Source organism: Neovison vison, chromosome 13 (assembly GCF_020171115.1).
Source record: "Neovison vison isolate M4711 chromosome 13, ASM_NN_V1, whole genome shotgun sequence".
Lineage (NCBI taxonomy): Eukaryota > Metazoa > Chordata > Mammalia > Carnivora > Mustelidae > Neogale > Neogale vison.
This window is the reverse complement of record NC_058103.1, coordinates 5,259,968-5,275,946: the sequence shown is the minus strand read 5'-3', so window position 1 is coordinate 5,275,946 and position 15,979 is coordinate 5,259,968. Positions and strand designations below refer to the sequence as shown.

Below are 15,979 nucleotides of genomic sequence, written 5' to 3'. Positions count from 1 at the left end.
AGGCTTTAACCCACTGAGCCACCCAGGCGCCCCAAGGATCTGTATTTTTAAAGAGCTCCCTCAGTGATCCAAGTTTGCCAGGGTGTGAAACCACCGCTCTAGGGTGTAAATGTTCTTTCTCAACAACGTGTCCCAAAATAAAAGAGGACCTTTCCGGGGTTTCTAAAAAGTGACTCCTCCTCACCCCCCTCACCAAGGGTTAATAGTGCTCCTGGGATGATGGTTTGTGTGTGTGTGTGTGTGTGTGTGTGTGTGTGCTTTTTTTTTTTTTAAAACTTCCAGGCACCAGTCATACACTGCTTTCAAATAAGGAAAGAATTTAAAAAACTTAATTTTGGAAGAAAAGAGTCCTTCTCAGGTTTTTACAATTAACCAAATCTAACTTTTATGGGTTTATAGGAGAAGAAACCCCAAATTGAAAATAGCTCACAAGTCCAGCAACCGGTGAATGGATATAAAGAAAAAAACGGGGTGTACCTATTCAGCAGGTCTTCAGCACCTCCTTCTTATACCTACTCGTCAGGTGTAAGAGGGAGGGAAGTACGAACACCTGACGCCACAAGGCAGAACCTTGGAAACATGATGGTTGCCAGTGGTTGTGGTGCAAGGAGGGGGGTTGGAGGAGCGACTGCTCCTGGGGACGGTGTTTCTTCCTGGGGTGGTGAGAATGTTCTGGAATTAACAAGTGGTGGTGACTATTGCATAACCTTATGAATATACTAAAGGCTACTTTAAACGTGAATTGTATACTTTAAAAACGTGGATTAAATCTTAATGAAGGTAAAAAGCTGTGACTGTATTTCGTCCAGAAGAGGGCTGAGCAGGGTCTGGAGTTTTCTGCACACGGAACCCGAAGTGTTCTGGCAGGCTGCCGCGTTCCGTCCTGTGTGTGCTCTCCCGTAACCAAACATGCAGAGCAAGGAGAACAGAACAACCCGGCCATGGACCATAAAATGGGCTAACTGGTGGGGTGGGTGAGGCAGGAACACTTCCAGAACCTGCCCACTTTCTGATAATTATCTGCACAGAATTTACAGTCTCGGGTAGGGATAGTCTCTTCCATGTACACTGTGCTAGTTTCTCTTTTGGTAACAGGGTTTAGGAGCAGGCCAGGACAATAGCAGGAAGGGGCACAGAACTTCAGGAAGCTACTGCTTATCTCGTGGGAAATGCTGAACTTGGATATACTAATCTCTTTTGTCTTTATGACATTTTATGATTTAGAGTGCATAATCTGGCATAATCTCATCTGTGGTGTATGTGACCTCCAACTGTGAAGGGAGCAGTTGATAAATGAATGAAGTAAGGGCCCAACGGTGAAGGGACAGGGCATAAACCCGGAGCCAGTTTTGGGCAGAAGGTGGACCCCAGTCTACAGATGGCGGCTACCATTGTCCCCACAAGAGCAGATGGCTTGAGGGAAAAGCCTCCTAATCACATCTGTAATTTGAAGGAGAGGAGGGCAGAAGCCCCGACCTGTGTGAGAAGAAGATGCCTCTGCGCAGGAAGCGGTGTGGTTTCTGGCCCGTGGCTCGCTCTATCCGGTTTACCAGCTCCTTGTCAATTTTACTGCTTCCGAACCGAACTGGAAAAAGAAAATTGGAACAAAGGAGATATAGCCATGTTAGGTGGTGTGAGGTCTGGCGATCCGGTATTACTGAAGGGGAAAAACTAGCATATTGTGTACAATCTTGATGAACCCAGGCTCTTTAGGCTTTCTGCTCCCAGTCCCTTCTCTCAACCCAAAGTCAAATGACTTTCACGGTAGTAAGGAGCGTTAAGATCACAACCAGACAAACAGGAAACAAATTACAGAATAAAACGCTGTTTTCTGGGTGGCTGGGTGGCTCAGCCGGTTAAAGCCTCTGCCTTCGGCTCAGGTCATGATCTCAGGGTCCTGGGATCGAGTCCCGAATCGGGCTCTCCTGCTCAGCAGGGAGCCTGCTTTCTCCTCTCTCTGCCTGCCTCTCTGCCTACTTGTGATCTGTTTGTCAAATAAACAAACAAACAAACAAATAAATAAATAAAATCTTTAAAACAACAACAAAAAACCCCGTTTTCTCTGGGATTGGATTTCGATGGGAAACATATCCAGTCTGGCTAGCAACTTTTCACACTTCTCCTCCCCCAGTTGCTTATTAAGGTATAATCTGTTGACACTGACACTGTATTTTAGTATCCTTTAATTGTTGCACTGAATTACATCTTCAAACGAATTTTCCCTCATTGACTGTCTATACTTAAATTATGGAAAATGGCTTTTGACTTTGATAAAAACATGTCGGCAATGTTCCCGCACTGGTGATTACCAGTGATCTCAGAGTTAGGACTTCCCTGAGCAGAAAGCCCCGTGAGGAGGTGCTTGCCAGTGGCCACCTGCCCTGTGAGGAGTCGCCCTTCTCAAGGTAACTTGCAGCTTTTCAGCTCTACAACTGGTATCACCGGAAGAGAGACTCTGACTTAGGTAATTCATTCCTGACTTTAATCATTAAGTGAGAGGTGATTTATTTATTTATTTATTTAAAAAATAAATTAAATAAAGAAAATTTGATTAATTAATTTAAAAAATTTTTATTTTTTATTTTCTTACTTATTTGAAAGACAGAGATCACAAGTAGGCAGAGAGGCAGAAAGAGAGAGGAGGAAGCAGGCTCTTTGCTGAGCAGAGAGAGCCCGATGCGGGGCCCGATCCCAGGACCCTGAGATCATCATGACCTGAGCTGAAGGCAGAGGCTTTAACCCACTGAGCCACCCAGGCGCCCTGTGAGAGGTGATTTAAATGACTGCAAAGATGCCATTCTAACAGACCTTTCCTTCAAGTGCTAAATCACTCAAAAAAAAAAAAAAAAAAAAAAAGGGAAAAACCTTCTACTAAGTTCTCTACTATGGATGGTTATTCTGAACTAAGTTTTACATTGTTATTTCAGTTGAAAAGAATCCTTTGGGAATGGACTGCATGACCAAAAAATTTTAGGATCTATTTTTTTCTTGGCACTGAAGCTTGACTGAGCTTCTAATTCAAAATTAAAAACAAAAACACACCAGTGGGATCAACTCGAGGGAATCACTTGTATAAGATGGGGCTTCTCCCAGGACCTACCAATGAGCTTGTCATAGTCAATGCCCTTGGCGCTGCTCGTCTGGACTGTCCACGGGTCCACAAAATCCTCCTCAGTTTCTGCGGATCCCAGGCCACTATTGCTCTCAGGTGCTGAGTTCTCTGGAGGGCAGTCAGCCTTGTAGTCCTCCCCCACTGCCGCTTTGTAGCTCATTTTCAATGATAACAACATCTTCACTGCAGAATCGATTTCATCCTGGACAAGGAAACGAGGATGAAGGCTAGTAATACACCAGAGCTAACGTTCTGCCGAAGGGGACTACTGTCACATGGCAGGCACCATGTAAATGCCCTCACACGTGTTCCCTCCTTAGCCTCACAGCACCCCTCGGAGGCAGGCACCATCGTCACTGTGCTGTTCCAGCTGGAGACGCTGAGACTCAGCGAGGTGAAGGAGCTTGCCAGTGGACACACAGCAAGTCGTGGTCCTAAATGTCTCTCATTTTTGTGCTGTTTTAGTGCTGCGGATCAGTACCGCAAATGCTATGGGACAAACAGACACCGCACTTACTGTTCTTTATGACACACTGAATATACTCAAGATTTCTCAAATGCCACCGATGCCAGAGAATGTGTGTGACAAGCTCCCTGGACTGAGTATAAGGAATTCTACATCGGATCTTGTTTTTATGTTTTACAGCTGAGATGAATATTTGTGGAGGCTTAAATAATGCCACTGAGGACGGTACCGCAACTCTAGACATCAGGGAAACAGAAAAAGGCAAGGAAAAACACAGGCTTTCAAGTCCTAAATTAAGGAGGGATGCAGTGAGAAACAGTTGTATTACTGTATTTTGGAGTCTTATCAAGCTGTCTAAAGTGTTTGCACACTGAGTGTTTAAAAATAAGCATAAGAAAAACAAATGTAAAATTATATCCTTGGGTACTCTGGAAATCTGGTAGAGACCTCCTGCTCCAGAAGCCCACACGAGCCACCCACGAAGGCCGGCCTCTGGAAGAGGAGGCCTAATTAGGCAGATTAGTCATGTTGTGCCCCAAAACTCTGCTCCTGTAACTGGCCTTGCTGGATTAGATCACAAACAAAGAATATACACGGGCCAATTTGCTTGGCAAAGGAAGTACAAACATTCCCATTCAGAGTGTACACATCCTGTTCTATGAAGCGGACGTTCTAAGTGGAGAGACATATCACTGAACTCCATTCAGAGGAAACTGCTGCGTGAGGTACGGCCCCGAGCCACAGAGAACTACTGCCGTGGGGCACTTCTGCAGACACAGATTTGTGTTTCAAACTCTGAAACAACCAGGAATTCGTTATTACAATGAATTAGAATTGTGGACTTCGTAAGTCCGTGGACATATCTCCTAGAAGAGATAGGATATCTGCCCAGGTGGGTTAGGTATGTTTTACTCACCTCATTTCTGCAGTGCCTAAGCTCAGTGCAACAAAATAAATGTTTAGCAAGCATGATTTACTGAATTATCCATGGGAAGAATTCCCCTGCTCTGAAGGACACTTTGGTCAATGCCCTTTTATCACTGGCTGTGTTGACACCGCATACTCTATGTGGTCTAACTCTGCTTGCAACTAGGAAGCTCTCTGAAAGTCAAACACCAGTGTCCCTGCTCAAGAACTGTTTTTAGTCTAGAATGTGACTTAAATGGACAGGCAAGTATGTGACAACGAGGATGGAATTAGAAGGTATTACGCTAAGTGAAATAAGTCAATCAGAGAAAGACAATTATCATATGATCTCCCTGATATGAGGAAGCTGAGAGGCAACATGGGGGTCTTGGGGGGGTAGGAAAGAAATAAATGAAATAAGATGGGATGGGGAGGGAGACAAACCATAAGAGACTCTTAATCTCACAAAAAAACCTCTGGGGGGGGGTGAGGGGTGGGGAGGTAGAGGTGGGTGGGTGGGGAGGGGAGAGGGTGGTTGGGTTATGGACACTGGGGAGGGTATGTGCTATGGTGAGTGCTGTGAAGTGTGTAAACCTGGCGATTCACAGACTGTCCCCCTGGGGCTAATAATACATTATATGTTAACTAAAAAATAAAAAATTACAACAAACAAATAAATAAATAAATGAATGGTCAGGCAAGCTTGCCTTTCTATTTTCTTGTTCTCAATTTAACATGGACCAGAACACGGAAACACAATTTAAAAGCTGATGTCCTGGGGGGAGAAAAAAACAAAAGAAGACTATGTACAACCTGATTTTATCTCAAGTTCCAACAAAGGGAGAACAATCTATGGAGGAGGCCTAGGGCAGAGGACAGGGGCAGTGACTGAAGGGGCGTGAGGACGGCTTCTGGGTGCTGCCATCTTGTTTCCTGATCTGGATGCTGGTTACAAGTATGGTTATTTTGTGAAACTTCAGTAAGCTGATTATGAGCTCTGTACGTTTCTGAATAAATGGTGCACTTCAATTTAAAAAGCTTACCTTGGGCGTCTGGGTGGCTCAGTGGTTTAATCCTCTGCCTTCGGCTCAGGTCATGATCTCAGGGTCCTGGGATCGAGCCCCACATCGGGCTCTCTGCTCAGCAGGGAGCCTGCTTCCCCCTCTCTCTCTGCCTACTTGTGATCTCTCTCTGTCTATCAAATAAATAAATAAAAAATCTTTAAAAAGCTTACCTTGGGCGTCTGGGTGGCTCAGTTGGTTAAGCATCTGCCTTCAGCTCAGGTCATGATCCCAGGGTCCTGGGACTAAGTCCTGCATCAGGCTCCCTGCTTAGCGGGGAGACTGTTTCTCCCTCTACCCCTCCTGCTCGTTATCTCTGCCCAGCCACTGGCCCTCTCTCAAATAAATAAAATCTTAAAAAAAAAAGTTTATGTAAACTAAAAGGACAAGAAAACAGACCTTGCTGTCTTGCCCTCTGTGACCAGCATCATTTCTTCAGTTGCCTAAAGTGCTCATGCCCTTGGCCACTGTCTCCCCCCAGAGCCCTAGACTCTGACCTATGCCCTCAGGAGACACCTCGGTATTTAGTGAGCTGTTACTGAAGCTGGGGATCTTTGCCCTTAGTATACGGAGCAGAAGAGAATGTTGAGGGCCACGGTCAAGACACATGGCAGAGACTGCTGGAGAAGAGCCCACGGTGCCCTCACTGCATTGGTGTTCCCAAAGTGCTCTAGTATTTTGCATAAAGTGAATTTCTAAAATAGCAGGTGCTTCTGTTGTAACACCTTCCAGGATCAAATCTGCTTCTGAATTTTCATCATTTAAGTCTGACTTCATCGTGCAACCTCTGATCTCTCTTGTTGAGATTCAGTGGACTGCGCATGTCAAAGAACATACTTGGAAGAGTAAACTGAACTGTGTTAAACCGAACTGTGTTAAGTATTGCTTGTTTTTTTTTAAATTTTTTCTTTTTCTTTTTTTTTTTTTAAAGATTTTATTTATTTATTTGACAGAGAGAGATCACAGGTAGGCAGAGAGGCAGGTAGAGAGAAGGAGGAGGAAGCAGGCTCCCTGCTGAGCAGAGAGCCCGATGCGGGACTCGATTCCAGGACCCCGAGATCATGACCTGAGCCGAAGGCAGCGGCTTAACCCACTGAGCCACCCAGGCGCCCCTAAGTACTGCTTGTTTAGCAATGATTATAACTGCGGGTCACTAAGAACTGCTAGCTAAGAACTTATTAAATGTTACTCAAACTTAATGTTACATCAACACATATACCACTGCCAAGTTTCCAAATATGGATTTAAAGAGCAAACGGTTAACATGTGGGTCCTTTATGTATTTCGGATTTTTTTTTAAAAAAGATTTTATTTATTCATTTGACAAACAGAGATCACAAGAAGGCAGAGAGGCAGGCAGAGAGATGGTGGGGGGAGCAGGCTCCCTGCTGAGCAGAGAGCCCGATGCAGGGCTTGATCCCAGGACCCTGAGATCATGACCTGAGCCAAAGGCAGAGGCTTTTAACACACTGAACTGCCCAGGCACCCCTATTTATTTCGGATTTTTAAAAAATAACTTAGTCTCACCCACTGAGTCCTCCTAACTGGTTTTCCTAACTGGAGGATTCTTCCTGTGATTAGCTAACCCCTTCCCTGGGACATCACTTTCAATGCTATTTATCTCTTTTAATGTGTGATGGCTTATTTGGGGTCCAAAGAATCAAAGTAAACTGCCAGGGTGGGTGGGAGATGGTTGGCCCCCGCCTGGGGAGGACCCGCAGGGCGGGGGCTTCTGAAAAGGACACACAGGGGTTGGAAGTGACGGACGAGGAAGTAGTGGAAGCAGCCGAGTGACCTGAGAGCCCAGGCAGAGCAGAAAGAAAGGCAGTGCTCATGTGCATTAAAGACGCAGATGGCACGGATCACACTTCTGAAATGTCCTGCAGCAACAGCAGAGAGCTTTCAGAAAAGCACAACCCCATGAGGACAAAGGCAACAAAAAGAGGACCCCAGCAACAAGATTTTGGAAGCCACAGAGTTGCTGGACAACTGGCCATGGACCGGGAACAACAAATGTGAGGATGTCGTGGAAACACTGGAATTACGCTGCTGGGGCATCTGGGGAAGTGAGGGTGAACACCGGCTATGAATTAGGAGCACAGGCGGAGAGTCCTTTTAAGCAGCAGCTGCTTGGCTCTCCACCTCCCACCCCCTCCTATCCCCTCCCACCCCAAGCCAGAGGTCCTGTGCTGGGGAGGTCAAGTTACAAGTGTCTAGACTGGGGGTGTTCTGTACAGCAGGGGCAGGGGCGATGCACCTTAAGCAGGGAGGGTGGAGGAGTGCCACAAAGCCAGCTCCTCTGGCCCGCAGAGAACATCAGGAAAACCATCATCAAGAGCTCAGAGATAAAAGGATACCTCTTGTACCTAAGAAATGCTAATGGGGTGCAACGAGGAAAGGAACATCCAGAGAGCAATGAGCTCACAGAAGTTAAAAATGACACGATAAATGAAAAAGAGTTTACTTTAAAAAAAAAAAAAAAAAAAGGCAACATAAGAGGTTGAGGAAATATATTTGAAAGAAGAAGAAAACAAAATGGAAAGCACAAGTCAAAACATAAAAGCAGAGGACCAGTTTCTGGGGGAAAAAAGTCCATAAATAAGGAAAGAGAAGAGAAGAATCAGAAACAGAATTTCTCAGAATAAGGGTCAGAAGTTTCTAGTTAGAAAGGATGTACTCATCCCAAGAAATTTCAGAATACTGGAACAATGAGACCTTCCTACGAATTTCCAGAGAAAAACCAAGGGAACGGAATCTGGTTTCTCACAGCGACCCTGGGAGCTTGGTGAAGACAGATCCCTGGATTCTGTGGATTCTGTGGGAAAATCCCCTTTGCCCTAGAATTCCATACCCACTCTTGCTTATCAATCAGATACTACATAAAGATACTTTCAGACATGCAAGATGCCCCCACATTATTTCTTTAGCAGGGTTTTTTTTCAGAGACCATTGGAGGACTTGCTCTATTGAGAGAGTACATACCCAAAGGAGTGGCACGCAGGATCGGAAACAGAGACCCAACAGGGAGGTGAGGGAAGGGCCTACAGGGGCAGTGTGGACGGTGAGAGGCAGCAGTCTATCTGAGGCGGAGGAGTCGTGAGAGAGACCTTCTGGAGGTAAGCTGCAGGCTGGCTGACGTGAGCGCCTCGGGAGGAGAGTCACCTAACTGAAGGGGGCCCGGGGAGCTACAACCACTGCACACAGAAACATGGAGCCAACAGGAATGGAGGTAAACAGCAACTCCGGGGCAGGAAAGGAAAAACACTCAAACTCAACTCAATGGGGTCAGCTGTCAGTAGCACCGATGTGATCAGAAGAGCGTCCATGTTGCCGCGGGACATGCACGGGACACCAGAGGGATGGGGAGTGCTGACAGAAGTGTTAACTCCTCCTTTTCTACAGTTAAAGCCCCAAACTTGAATATCAACAAGGAGCAACATAAAGTGTAATTCTGAGAATCAGCAGAAAGGACTGAAAAGTTCGTTTCTGGGAACAGGCAGGGTGGATGACGGCTGGATTTCAGGGTCTTTTCTTTAGACCACATGTATCAATAAAGGAGGAAATGAATTTAAAGTTAGAGCCAAAATACCTCAGTTACTGAGGGAACAGAGCCTTGGGAACAGTCTGTTCCGGGTAACATGACCCCAGACTTGGCCCAGATGCACAGGCAGAGAATTTAATAAAACCACATACCTTTGACGCCTTTCCCGCTTTGAGGGACCTCACGAGCTCCCCCTGGGCAGCTATGCTGTTGAACAGTTCCAGCGGGGAGGCACACCCCTGCTCACCGTTGGGCACGTCGGCCATCTCCGGGACCTAGGCTGGCAGCTGGCTAAGAGGCTGGAAGAGCTGCTCCGTGGTCCAGACAAAACTGTGGGGAAGGGGGGACAAGGGTGTGGGGAGGGAGGGAGAGACTGGTTAATGAGCTGCTGGAGGAGTTTTACCTTTCCTGCGTCTACCCAGTCCTTCGTCTTTCCAAAAATGCTGGAGTTATGATAAAGGACACGGATCAAATAACATTAGTAAAAGTATGAGCAGAAACGCCGGGCCATGAAAAAGGAGAAAAGAGGATGAACAGATGCCAGCGACGAGGACCGCAGGAGTTGCGGGACTCACCAGCTGCAGGACTCCTCTGACTAGGACCAAGTGTGCTTCACCCAATGCCAAGCACCCAGGAAAGACTCTCGAGCTCGGACACGCAGCAAGTACTAAAGTGCTTTGACAAACCCAAGTTCACCCGAGCCAGAAACTTTTGGCGGAACTGCAATTTACTCTTTATCTTAATTGTATTGGGGATGAGTTCCACGCCCTTGCATCCAGAGCCAACAGGTCACTGAGCGAACGGCTTCTTTTGCAGGCCAGATGCTCTGTTCTCAGATTAAGCACGGTCTGGGGTCAAGGACAGTCTTATCTAGGATGAGGGTAGGGCCTTATCTGTTCTGGGCTCCAAATGAGGAAAAGGATGTACAGCTTGTCCATTCTACACGCTGTCTAACTTCACAGCAACCCTCTGAAAAAGGCATACCTGCACCTTTTATTAGTCGTAACTTTTAACCTTGAAAAAGGTGGGACAGAGGGCAGGCCACCTGATGCTGCCTTGGTGCAAAAACTGGCCAAATCATTCCCTTTTGGGTCAGTCACTTCCCCTTTCTGAGGGTCAGCTTCCTCATCTAGAGAGTGGCACAGTCAGGAACCTTTTCAGCTACCTCAAGGGCTGCTGTGAGAAGAAAGGAGGAAAAACTAGAAGGTACCACGCTGTAAACTGTAAAGCAAGATATAGATCCATTATGAGTATTATCTGTTAGGGCTCCAGGGCTTGGCTGAACCCTAGCTCCATTTACAACTTGCTGCTTGGCTCCGAATGAGGAAAGGACAGTGACAATGGGCTGGGCCAGGGCAGCCAACTGCCAGCACCTCCGCAGCTGCTATCTTTCTGAACACCGTATACACATCCATTCACTGAAGGCTCATAGCCATCCTGTGAGAGAGATGTTCTTTCCATTCCACACATGAGCACACTGAGGCACAGAGAGGTTACGAACATCCCCGAGACCACGCAAGTGGAAGGGATGGGCAGCTACAACTCACTCTCCAGGTTATTTAACTGTGAAGAGTCTCAGCCTCTCAACTGTAAAGTGGGGCCAGCGGTAACACTACCTGCAGGATTGCTGTGTGGACGATGTGATGGTGCAGGTAAATAGCCAGCCCAGTATGGCCCTCGCCCCGCAGGAGAGGTGCAATATGTGACTGCTTTGAGTCCTTAATTATTTGAATTTTTTTCTATGAACTCTATGAACCAAAACCCCAAACCTGAGGGGTCTTCTTTCTTCCTTTTTTTAAAGTTAAACCTAGCCCCAATGTGGTGCTCGAACTTGTAACTCCGAGATCAAGAGTCACATGCGCCACCAACTGAGTCAGCCAGGCACCCTTAGGGTAATTTATTTTTATTATTTTGTTAAATGTTTAAGAAGGATGTAAATTTTAACTAGGCTAATCTTTATATAAATCAACTGATAGCCTAATACCGAAACCAGGATGAGACAGTAACCAGTTTCTTTTCCCTCCTGGCTGAGAATCACCTCGTTTCCAAGAAAAGGGAAGCTGGGTGCCCTAACTACCTCAGAGAGCACAGCCCGGTGTCAGGAGGCCTGCAAGAAGGAATGCAGAAGCTCTGACGAGCGCTGGAGAGGAGAAACACGCAGGCCCGTATCAAATTACAATCAAAGGGATGAGAATTCCTGCTTGCCACACCTGATCAAACATCATGTCCAGTTCCTTTTACACACGATCCCAGATTCGTCCCGCCTTCAAAGCTGGATGGCTTAGCATATGCTCTGCGCTAGCAGATGAGAGGTAACGGCTCAGGGAAGTCAGAAGAGCCCCCTGGGATCCCAGCGCCAGAGGAGCTAAGCCAGGATCTGACCCCCAAGCCCCGCTACACCATGTGTTCCCTCAGCATTTCAGTGGCTCCCCCTGCTCGGAACGGGACAGTTTCCTGTCTCTGCCTGTGCACTGCAGGTGATCTAATTCAGGCGTCAGCTCTTCTCTGCGGCCTTTCCTGGCCCCGGCAGCCAAGCTGATGGCTCCGCCGTCACTGATTCCCAACACTCTGGTAGGAACTCGATGCCAGCACTCGCATGGCATCGAGTTATTCATGTCTTCTCCACCAGACAGTGAGAGCAAGCTCTGGGTTTTTTACTCTTTTGTGTGCTTCTAATGCCTGGCGTACAGCACTTTATCAAAACACACTTACAGAATTAATCGATCTCACAAGTCACCCAGTTCAATATTCTCCCTAAAGCTCGGGTCCTCTCATGTTATCTTCACAAGTGCTTGTTCCAGTTTAAGGTAGATTTCCCCCGCATGGACTTGACCCAGACTCATTTTTAGCATCTTGCCACTGTGCTGACCCTGCTAGGATTTGGGAAGGGCCAGGCTGATGGCATGGCGCCTTCTCCAGGTCTCACACCCCAGGACTAGTTTCTTTAGCCTCTGCTAACGTCCACCTCCCATCCTCGTCGCTCTCTTTGGAATTCCCTTGGGTTTATCCCTCTCCTTCCTGAAGTGTGGTATCTGGCATGGAAGGCAACGGGTGACAGCAGTTAAGGTTCTGAAGTCTAAGTAGGACCAGAAGCATTAGCTTAAAATTCCTAAAGAAAGTACCAGGTAGAATCACTGGGTGCACTCTGGACAGATAATCTCCCCCTGCTACGGAGTAAGAGGATCAGTTACATGAATGGGACCTGCACCCAGGGTCCATGTTAATAGGGAAAAATACGTTTTCCCACAGCAGAATTCCATTTGAGAAGCACATATATGAGCTAAATCTGATGAGGGAACAGCAGATAAGGTCTGCTAGCTCTCATGATCATAAGGTAAACACTGCGTGGGAACCACCCACATGATAAATCTTTTGTGCGTGTACGTATGTGTGTCTGATGCAACCTCTTGAAAGACAGGAAAACCGGCGCCCCTGGGTGGCTCAGTCGTTAGGTGTCTGCCTTTGGCTCAGATCATGATTCTGGGGTCCTGGGATTGAGCCCCAGGTCCGCCTCCCTGCTCAGTGGGTGGCCTGCTTCTTCCTCCCCACTCCCCCTCCTTCTGTTACCTCTCTCGATCTATCTCTGTCAAACAAATAAATAAAATCTTAAAAAAAAGAGAAGACTTTATTTATTTATTTGACAGAGACACAGTGAGAAAGGGAACACAAGCAGCGGGAGTGGGAGAGAGAGAAGCAGGTCCCCCACTGAGCAGGGAACCTGATGCGGTGCTTGATCCCAGGACTCCAGGATCATGACCTGAGCCGAAGGCAAACACCTAACAACTATGCCACCCAGGTGTCCCAATAAATAAAATCTTTTTTTTTAAAAGAGAAGGAAAGAGAACAGTCTCTTAGTTCACACGCCCATCCATTTGCCCTCGTTTCGGGTGTCCACTCTCCTTTTTTCTCACCATCTAGTCAACACGCTCCTTTACTTCTTTGGTAACTTTTGGAATGAAAAAAAATCTTTTTAAAAAAGATTATTTATTTATTTGACAGAGAGATCACAAGTAGGCAGAGAGACAGGCAGAGAGAGAGAGGAGGAAGCAGGCTCCCCACTGAGTAGAGAGCCCGATGCGGGACTCGATCCCAGGACCCTGAGATCATGACCTGAGCCGAAGGCAGCGGCTTAACCCACTGAGCCACCCAGGCGCCCTGGAATGCAACTTAACTTGAGGTTTTTAACCCGGAGTTCAGCATGTCTGAAATGACATGGACAGTCTGCATACACACTGGTATGCGCCTGGCTCTAAGTAGAATATCCAGGCTACTTTTTCAGAGGGGTCCGAGGTGCCAAAATTCTATGCATGACTGTCTTAGTGTTTACTGCGTAAAGTGCAAATAGAGCTTTGAATCTGTTTGGACAGTTGTTTTACCTACTTAACAAATAGTAAAATCTAAAACGAAGAAACAAAGGTATAATCTGTGGAGTTATCTACCATCTGCTCTGAAAGAAGTATTGGTCATTAGAGTAAAACCTCACAGTCCCTGGCAGATCCTAGGGCACCTTTAAAGAGAAAGCTAAAAAGCTCTTTAAAGTTAACTCTTGGGCGCCTGGGTGGCTCAGTTGGTTAAGTGACTGCCTTTGGCTCAGGACATGATCCTGGAGTCCTGGGATCGAGTCCTGCATCAGGTTTCCTGCTCAGCAAGGAGTCTGCCTCTCTCTCTGACCCTTCCCCTTCTCATGCTCTCTCTGTCTCTCCCATTCTCTGAAATAAAAAATAAAAAATAAAAAATAATTTAAATAAAAAAATGATCAATTCCTCTTTTTAAAAATCTGGAGTCTTGTGCTCATTTTGAAAGGTTCCCTTGTTCTGGAGGAATGTTCTGGAGGAATGACAGGCACTTGGAAGATACTGGGTGGTTTCGGGACCGGGAACAGAAAGGAGAATCACAGAACTGTTTCACAGAACATGACTGTGACCTGGACCATCCCGAAATCATCTCACCATCAGAATACACTGATCTACGATTCGGGGAAAGGGGGCATCAACTTAGCCAATTCTAGAGTCGCCAGGAAGCGCATCGTTTCCAGATGCCGGGGATACCACCGGGAGGGGGATACCCTCCTTCACACCCAGGCCCCAGAGTGTGCATGTCCGCAGCTTCGGACCACGGCGTCCCCAGGGGACGAGAAAACGACTCTGTCCAGCAAGGCGTCCGCTGACACTCTGAACCTTGGGACAGGCTACGTTCACCTTTCCTTTGTCCAACACCGAGAAGAGAGATCGTCGCGCCCTTCCAATAATAAAAGGCGGCGAAGACGTGAGTTTCTGAAGCCGGGCACAAGACAGCCCTGTGCGTGGCGACGGCAGAGTCACCCGTGAGGGTGCTGGGCGCGTAAGGGGGCCTCGCCCGCGGACACCCTGCGCGGGAGCCGACCCCGAGACGCTGCCAGGGGAACGCCGACGCCCACAGGCCGCTGCTCACGGGGTACCTCCGCTCCCCGGTCAGCCGCGCATCACCCGAACCTCGGTCGGCCGGAGGACACAGCGTGCACGACACCCTGATCCTCGGGGACACGCGCCCTCGCCCCCACACCGAGGTCTTCAGCGCGCTGGGGAAAGCACCGAGGAGCCGCGAGCCCGGCGACGCCGGCGATACGTACCGAGGACCGGGGAGGCACGGCGGGCGGAGGCGGCCACGGGTCCCGCGAGGCGGAGGAGCGGCGGAGCCTGCCCCGAGCAGCCCGCGGTCTTCCTTTATAGTCTTCCCCGACTCTTTCAGTTTCCTTTTCAGAAAAGGATCTTTTTTTCCTGTTTACCCCACTCTTCAGCGACTCGCACGTAGGAATTTCTCACAAACCGCTCAGTTTCTCAGAAACACTTAAGATTCCGGACCAGCCTCCTCGGCGGGACGGTCCAATCAGGGGCGGCGGGGAGGGGGGGCCGGGAGGAGACCGAGGCCTGAGCAGGTCGTTGCATCAGCCGCCCCGAACCCCAGACTGGCCTCCGAGTGACCTCCCCACCCCGTGCCCGTCCCCACCCTCCGCCTTCGAGCGGCCGCGGGAAGGCGACCGGGAACTGGCCGCAGCCGCTCCCCGCCGCAGCCGCGCAGGGCAGAGCCCGAGCTCCGGGTGGCGCGGCCCCAGCGCTCGGTCCCAGCCTGGGCTTTCTCCCGGGGCGGCCCCGTGGCCGAGGGCCGTCACCTCTCGGCTTCCTCCTCCGCGGAACGGGCACGAGAAAGCCTCCTCCCTCGGCCGCGGAGGGGACCGAGGGCGACGCTGCAGGCAAAGCCCCCAGCACGGGGCACGCACTCGTTCAACGTGGGGAGCTCTCGCCTCGGGGCAGGGCAGGAGGGAGGAGGCGAGCGAGGGTCGGGGCCGGCGGGGGTGGGCGACACCGGGGGACAGACACTGGGCGACAGAGGGGACGCGGGCGCTCGGAGGAAGGGAGCGAGGGGCGCCGTGGCAGCCTCCGCGCCCCTCGTGGTGCCGGAACCCGTCGGGCAGCGAGCCGGGCTCTGAGGAGGATACTGCGGGCCCTCGCCTGCAGGCTGCGGCGGCAGAGCCAGGTCATCCGACGCCGCCCCGAACTCCCGCCCCCCCTCATCCCCTCACTTACCGGCCCAGCCGGGCCCTTCAGTGCAGCCGGCTCAGCCACGGGCGGCCGCCTGGGCGTCCGTGGAAACCCCGTCCGGCCGGAACAACTTCCGGCCAGACTGACCCATCATTGGCTGTTCGCGTGGGGGCGGGGCGGAGGCCGCGGAGGATTGGCTGGAGGCTCCGGAACTAGCGGAACGCACCTTGGCTGCGGAGTGCAGGCCGGACGGCCTCCCGCAGGACCGAGCGCTTCCGGTGCGTGTGGTGAGCGGCGGGCCCGTGGGCGGGAGTCGGCTGGGACCGGGCGGTGACCGCGGCCCGAGCGCTCCGCGCCCCTCAGGGAGGGCCTATC

At 49.4% G+C, this 15,979-nt stretch overlaps 1 protein-coding gene across 2 annotated transcripts in view; it reads right to left on the bottom strand.

Moving 5' to 3' along the window:
- WARS1 (tryptophanyl-tRNA synthetase 1) overlaps positions 1-15,729 on the bottom strand; it is a 29,269-nt gene extending 13,540 nt beyond the window's left edge. The window contains exons 1-4 of one of the 2 annotated variants that reach the window (XM_044231357.1): positions 15,650-15,729; positions 9,239-9,416; positions 3,101-3,314; positions 1,477-1,585 (exon numbers count right to left, since the gene is read on the bottom strand). In XM_044231357.1, coding sequence (XP_044087292.1) covers positions 1,477-1,585; positions 3,101-3,314; positions 9,239-9,352 — 437 coding nt within the window. In that variant the 5' untranslated portion in view covers positions 9,353-9,416; positions 15,650-15,729. Of the gene's footprint in view, positions 1-1,476; positions 1,586-3,100; positions 3,315-9,238; positions 9,417-14,694; positions 14,831-15,649 lie in introns of those variants that run through there. The other variant, XM_044231358.1, reaches the window with a different exon arrangement.
- Positions 15,730-15,979: the final 250 nt, after the last annotated feature.